This window comes from Tupaia chinensis, unplaced genomic scaffold (assembly GCF_000334495.1).
Source record: "Tupaia chinensis unplaced genomic scaffold, TupChi_1.0 Scaffold139733_1, whole genome shotgun sequence".
Lineage (NCBI taxonomy): Eukaryota > Metazoa > Chordata > Mammalia > Scandentia > Tupaiidae > Tupaia > Tupaia belangeri.
In genome coordinates, this window is record NW_006199613.1 from 1,244,603 (window position 1) to 1,251,827 (window position 7,225).

The window sequence follows — 7,225 nt, forward strand, 5'->3', positions numbered from 1 at the left end:
CGCTCCTCTTCCGGACGTGTTTCTGACCCTGCCCTGACGCCCTGCTCCCCTCTCCCCTGGGCTCAAGGCTCCGTGCCCTCCTCCCTCACCATGTGAACGTCCAAGGCCCCTAGCCCCTGAACACAGCAAGGCAGGGACAGGGCACGCAAACCCCAGCCCTATGACACGGACCCTGACGAGCTGCTGACACCAGAGCGACGCCGGCTGATCGCATCCTCGGCACGATCCTTCAGCCAGATGCCCACCCCACGCCCCGTCTCCATGTCCACTTCTCCTTCCGGACCCACTCCCTCCGAGCGAGCCCTTCCGACGGCACCCAGTGTCCGCAGCCTGAAGTCCAGGCCCCGCCCTACACCTTCCGAGGCCCTCCGGGCCGAGCCCACCCTCCCAGATGCCTTGCTCACCGGGGTCTGCCTGAGATAGACAGGGACAAATCCAGCCCGCTTCCAGAACCTGCAGAGAAAAGAGGGGCTGCCAGGGGTGCCCGGGACGCAGCTGAGCAAGCCAGGCAGTGTGGGGGAGGTGGGCAGGGGGCACCAGGGCACCGCGCTGGAAGGGGGCAGCCGACACTCACTTCAGGAGGCCGGGGGTCAGCCCGTAGGAAACCCCCAGGTAGTCCAGGCGCTCGGCCGGGCGCTCGGCAGGCCTCTCGCTCAGCCTGAGGAGGAGAGGCGGCAGGTCCTTCCGGGGGCTGATGACTTCTTCCAGCAAGCCGACGGCCTGCAGAGCGAGACGGGAGGGCGGTCAGTGTCATGGCAGGGGACAGGCCACCACACAGCAAGCCCACACAGCAATGTCACAGGCACCCCACCACTGCGAGCTCGGGCCGAACGCAGACATAGCTTAAGGGGTTTCTAGGCTCAATCCTGTCCTGCCAATAGAGGAGCAACCCCAAAGCGGAGTGCCCCCACTGTGGAGCACCCCCAACACGGAGCACCGCAACCGTGGAGCACCGCAACCGTGGAGCACCGCAACCGTGGAGCACCCCCAGCGCAGAGCGCCCCCAACGTCTGCACTGGTCCTGGCGCGCCCCAAGCCCGACACAGCCAAGTGGCCACGTGGGTACAGATGCTGAAGCACGTAGGGAAGGGTAGAGGCACGGCTATGAAGACCCAGCAGGAAGCCCAGGTTTTGTCCCCTGAAAGCCTGCGCCCTTGGGAAGTGACAAACTGAGCCCCTTCCCCACTCCCCAGCAGGCGTGGGGTGAGCCCCACTGCTGGCGGTCTCCCTTCAGGTAAGCGTAAGGCTTCCCGGGCAGGTCGGTACAGGCTGCAGACACACCAAGCGCGGACTGCGGGGAGACACCGAGAGCAGAATGCGGGGAGGCACCGAGAGCGGGCTGTGGGGAGGCACCGAGAGCGGGCTGCGGGGAGACACCGAGAGCGGGCTGCGGGGAGGCAGCGAGAGCAGCATGCGGGGCACCGAGAGCGGGCTGCGGGGAGGCACCGAGAGCACAATGCGGGGAGGCACCGAGAGCGGACTGCGGGGAGACACCGAGAGCGGGCTGTGGGGAGGCACCGAGAGCCACGCTTCTCCAGCACTGGAAGCCCCTGGAAGCCTTGTCAGGCCAGAGTCCTGGAACCGCCCACATTCCTGATTCATAGGCCTGGGTGTGTTCAAGACTGCATTTTTTCTTTTTCTCACTGACAGAGGGTGTGTGCACACACCAGAAACAGGCCGCAGCTCCTAAAGGGTGGGGCTGCCCCACAACCCCTCCTCCTCCATGTCTCCACACTGCTGGGCGCTGGGCAGTACACCCACGTGCCTGGCATGTTCCAAGCAGCCAGGACTGGGACTCAGAGCTGGAACTCGGAGCACCGTGGGATCGGTCTCCCTTCACCGCTGTGCTATGGGCCAGCCCCAAGTTCACATTTTTGCAAGTTTCCAGGAGACACGGATGCAGTTGGTTTGAGGACCTCAAGGGCTGGAGGAAGATGCCACATCCACAAACTCAAAGAGATGGCCCAGAGAAAGCTCCTGACGACCCAGAGGCCCACCCTCCCACGAGCCAGGACACAGGAGGCCCACCTACCTCGCTGCTGACGGCGTGGATCTCCTGGCATGGCTTGAGGCCCGGCTCCTGCAGGCTGGGGCAGTGGCCTTGGTAGTACGCCTGCAGCAGCTGCAGCGCCCGGCTGCCGTAGCCCATCTGCAAGCAGTGGTGGGGAGGAGGAGGGTTGGTGTCAGCCCAGGCTGCACCTGCAGCCTCCGCTCTGGTCACAAGCACTTGCCAGAGAACCGGGGAAGTCCCAGCCTGACCCTGACTCTCACAGGGCCCAGGACAGGCTGCTGGCCACACTCTGCTCCAGGGTCGGCAAGCCCCAAGGGCAGCCTCCGTGCCCCAGGGCGTGCCCACCGCTAACCCTCAGCGATGACCACATGAGCTGGCAGCAGCACAAGCCTGCTCTCAGTGAGCGGGCATGCACCACGGTCCCAGCCCTCCCCGGGCCCGAGGCCTGGCTAGATACCCAGCACAGAGACGCCTCTGTCCCCGCCCTCGCTTCCTCACCAGCTCCTTGTTAAAACCGCCGCCTACGCCTGTCCTAAAGGGGTGCCAGCGACATGACACACAGGCTGGGGGGAGGCGGGCCCGTTACCCCTTGATAATCCGGGTGAACAGCGATGCGGACGACCCTGCCCCCGGAGAGGCCTCCGAAGTCTGGATCCTGGAACTACAGGAGATGCAAGCCGGCAGTTTGGCCGCACGCACCCTCTGCCCCACCCGCTCCCCACTCCGACATGCAGGTGCCTCACCTGCTCCGACACCGTCCACGGAATCAGGTCCCCAGAAGCCTTCTTGCCTCGAGACAAGCTGCTGAGGATGGACTGACGAGAAATCTGGCCCTCTAGGCACACCTGAGGACAGCAGGGCGGTGAGGATGGCCAGGCCAGTCCCAGAGACAGGCCACACTACGGACAGCGCTCCCGCCTCTGCCCGCTGGCCGCTTAGACTGGCTCGGACGCTCCCCACAGAAGCTTCCTTACCACCCTGGGTGACAAGGCAGGGACTGAACACCTCCCGACCCAGAGAGCAAACCCTATCAGAGGGTCTCCAGGGCCAGCGGCAGCCTGTGGTTAGGGCGCTGGGTCCTACGTGACCAACGGCAGTGCCCTAAGCCTAAACCCCACAAGGAGGAAGATGGGAAGTGGCCTGCAGCGTGACCGTGCCACGGCACTCTCCTGTCTCCCAGGGCTACACGTGACATCCGGCACACTGAGAAATGGAAAAGCGGAGGCTCCCACGCGAGTTCCCATGTGTGGTCGGGTGGGATGTCCAGGCAGCTCCGTACAGGACAGTGCTGCCACGAGGGCGGCTCGGCTGCGGAGCACGCATGTGCAGGACACCAGGCAGCTTCCATTACACGGCTCGCAGACGTGTGGGCACTGCCTTGGAAGGGCAGACTGCTCAACACTCCGAGGCTGCACTGGCCAGAGGAAGCCTCGCACGTAAGGACGTGCCAGCCCCGAAGACCCTTCCCGGGCTGGCACCTGAGTGTACCAGGGCCCCAGGCGGTGCTGACCGCCGTGGGGAAGCAGATGGCAGCCCGTCAGGAGCCGAGTCCGGGGCGGCTGGCACGGACTCCGGCCCACAGCACCGCAGGCCCCAGCTCTCTGGCCAGCAGCTTCCTCGGGGCAACCTCACTGCCTTCCCTACAGCCCCGCCACCTGGCCCCGAGGACATCAAGGCAGCAGCCCTCCCATACCTGGACAACGGCAAGCACTTGGGGAAGGGCGTTCTGGGTGGGCGGCACGGGCGGCAGGAGGCAGAAGAGGTGGTGCGCAGGCGCGTCTGACAGCATCTGGAGGTCGTTGGGCGAGTTCTGCGGGCACGTCAGCCGGTGAGAGCACACCACGGCCCTGGGCTGCTGCCCCCGCGGCCAGCCCCGACCCTGCAGCCCTCATGGACACTGGACTGCAGGGGTGGGCCCATCTGTCTCCCACAGGAGGTGGGTGTGCCCCCACATCTGAGCTCCGGCCGGCAGCCAAGGCTCCCCTCAGGTGCCCCAGATGCCTCAGCAGCCCTTCCCAACTGCCCTTCAGCTTTCAGAGTATCGGCCAGGCTAAGCGTGCCAGGTCACTGCGCCCATAGCCTTGCGGGGCAGGGCCAGGCTCGGGACTGAAGGCATGGTCGCTCCCGCCGTGCCATCACCAGCCTGCGGCTTAGCAGGTGCTGTGCACTGCCTCTGCGGCTGCCGTGCCAAAGCTACCATGCACGGTCCAGGCTCTGCCCTCGAAGCAAAGTCCCCGGGCTCGCCAGCATCGGGACAGGCTGGTGCCAACAGGCCACCTGAAGCGCTGGCCACGGACAGCCACGAGGAGCCGAGTGAAGGGCTGTGAGCGGCTCGGCACGCCCTTACCTTGTAGTGAGAGGCCACATACAGCGCCATGAGCCGCTGCAGGAACAGCTCCGAGGCCTTGTGATAGCAGAAGAGAGTGTCTCTGTTGACGTAATAGCTGGGGCCCAAGTTAAGCAAGCAAAGGAGACCTGAGCACCCAGCCTAGCACAACGCCTGCAGGACGTCAGAGGAAGGCCCCAAAGCTTGGAGGTTGAGCCGGGGGTCCGGAGCAGGCACACAGTGGTGGGGAGGGGAGGAGGGGCAGGCAGTGGGGCCTGCTCAGCCTCCCTTCCCCTGGAGCGGCTGCCATGGGGCCGCCCTCCTCCCGGCCCGGCCATCTGCCCCACCCAGCAGGATACAGCTCGCAGGCCTCGGGCAGGGGGCAGCCCGAGACCATCGGGGTGAGGCTGAGGCAGTCGAGGCACAGCAGGTGGTTCAGCCACTGCTCCACGGCGTCCCCAGGTGCGTAGCGGATGGACTCCTGTAGGGAGACCTCGTGCAGAGTGCGCGCTGTCCCCACAGAGCAGACGGGGACCGTCACCATGTGCACTGGCCCAGGAACCTAAGCTGGGTGGCCTCCCCCGGCTGTTCTGGAGACCGTGTGACCCGCCTCTTTAGGTCCACAGCCACCCGAAGGCGCGGGCCAGGGCCCCATCTATCTTATGGCTTGGTGACTTCCCCTCCAGGAACTTGATCTGCCTGGTGACGTTTCATGTGGCACCAACCATGGTGCCCCGGGGAAACGAGCCCTGGCCCCGCGGGCTGCTGACTGCAGGCCCGGCCTGTGTGGTACCTGAGGCCAGCCTGGCGGTCGCCGTGGTCCTGTTCTCGGCGGTGGTGCTGACCTGGCTCTGGGCGCTCTGCTGGCGCAGCTGCTGGATCAGCTTCAGGGACAGCGAGCGGCCGGTGCCCTCGTACCTGGGGGCAGAGGTGGTCAGGCATGAGGCCCGCTTGGTGCCAAAGCTGCCGGGCTTCTCTGAGGAGACAGGGTGCATGTGGCCCGGCCTCTCAGCCCACCCTCCAGGTCTGCACCTCGCAGGGCCACACACGAGCTCAAGTCGGGCCAGGACGGGAAGGATGCCTGACACTCGGGACTCTGCACGCCTCACACGGGCCACTGGGGAGCTGCCGTCGGGACCACATGCACGACACCGGCCAGCTGCGGGCAGACCGACCCACCGAGAGGGCTCCTGCCACCCCCACTGACAGGTGACAACAACTAGAGGCTACGCGGGGAGAAGCGGACGTTCACCACTAGGCCACCGGGGAGCCCTTTTCACCCCGTAACGAGAGCACAGCCCAGGGCACACAGTGGCTCCGTCCTCGCGTGACGACAGGACAGTGGCCTCTTCCCACTCAGTCCCTCTACGGGATCGTGGAAAAGCTGGAGTTCCGAGGCGTCACTTCCCCCCACATAACAAGAGCTCTCCCGAGACAGTCCTGTTCGCTTATTTCTTAAACACAGTTATTATTATTATTATTTTTTTTGGAGAGATTTTTACTGTAGGGCGCGTGCGCTCGCCAGACAGACAGAGAGAGACATAGAGACAGAAAGCAAGAAATCACCCCCCAGGGGGGATGGTCATGCCGCAATCCCTTCTCCATTCTCCTCTCGGGATCTTGGGCACGCACGCACACGCGCCCAGCGTGAGTTTTAAGCCACTGGGTCCGGGACACGAACCGCAGTTGACTACGTGGGAGTCCAGCGACATAGCCATTATGCTAACTGCTGGTTCCCAACACAGTTATTTTTTAAAAACCAACAGAAAAAACAAGCTTACTCAGCGAAAAAGCCCACAAAGTGGAAAGTTTTACAGATCATGCAACTGGTAAGAGAGCACGCGGAGACCACTGCAACTCCACGGTAAGAGGGTAACCCGGCCAGCACGGAGAGCACGCGGAGACCGCACCGACTCCACGGTAAGAGGGTGACCCGGCAGCATGGTGAGTGGGCGTTGGTGCAGACGCCGTCCAGAGAAAACATCCGAGGCGGCGTTGGCACACAGGAGGACGCTGACGCAAGCACAGGACTCTGTCTGACAGCACTGCGTCCCTGACTGGACCTCCCGCGCCATGGGTGGGGATGCAAAACGGCAAAGGGCTTTGGAAAACGGCCCGGCAGCTCCTCGTGTGGGTGGGCAAGAAGTACTTTCCGGCCTGGGAGCCGCACCCCAGGACGAAATACGTCCACACGCCAGTCTGCACGGACGTCCACGGCAGTCACCCATCAGAGCTGGAGGAGGGAAGAGCCCACGTGGCCGCCGAGACGGTGCTGCCAAGTGAGATGCGGCATGTCCAGGTGACGGCGGCACTGGCCTGAAGGACCCCCAACACTGCACGTGGACACCGGCAAGCCCGCCACTAGGGACCACGTGCCGCTAGTCCAGGGCGTGGACGTCCACACCGGCAGACCATGGGAACAGGCCGCAGTGCGGCAGCCGCCTGCATGGGAGGGGAGGACGGCGTGTGCAGGGGTCTTCGCTGTGACAGAATGTCCCCAACCTGGCCGTGGTGCAAGCGCCTTCAGTGTCCTGTGAACACGGTGAGCCCACGCAACGACGCACCTTCAGCGGAACAGCATGGCATGGGGACGACCCGACAGAGCTGTGGGTCTCGCCGTGAGGACAGCAGTGTTGGGAGCCCTCTGCCGACCTGTTCTCTAGCTCCCCACGGCCAACACGCATCGGTGACCCGGGCCTGGGGAGCATGCTGCTCCCCCGGGTGCTCACAGAGGGGCACACCCGAGCCCCATGGCAGAACACGCTCCTGCTGTACCCGGGGACCGCGTCCTCGCCGCCCAGCCGTTTGCTGCCCGCTTCCCGGCAGGTGAGAGCCCTCCTTAGGAAGAGGCCGCCCTGTTTCCAGAGGCCCAGGAGAGACAGTGGCGG

At 64.8% G+C, this 7,225-nt stretch overlaps 1 protein-coding gene across 1 annotated transcript in view; it reads right to left on the reverse strand.

The window, feature by feature from the left end:
- NAT10 (N-acetyltransferase 10) overlaps nucleotides 1–7,225 on the reverse strand; it is a 32,956-nt gene that overhangs the window by 9,892 nt on the left and 15,839 nt on the right. The window contains exons 13-19 of the mRNA XM_014593075.2: nucleotides 5,131–5,255; nucleotides 4,697–4,847; nucleotides 4,359–4,455; nucleotides 3,705–3,821; nucleotides 2,755–2,856; nucleotides 2,598–2,672; nucleotides 2,033–2,149 (exon numbers count right to left, since the gene is read on the reverse strand). Of these exons, the coding sequence (XP_014448561.1) occupies nucleotides 2,033–2,149; nucleotides 2,598–2,672; nucleotides 2,755–2,856; nucleotides 3,705–3,821; nucleotides 4,359–4,455; nucleotides 4,697–4,847; nucleotides 5,131–5,255 (784 nt within the window). The remainder of the gene's footprint in view (nucleotides 1–2,032; nucleotides 2,150–2,597; nucleotides 2,673–2,754; nucleotides 2,857–3,704; nucleotides 3,822–4,358; nucleotides 4,456–4,696; nucleotides 4,848–5,130; nucleotides 5,256–7,225) is intronic.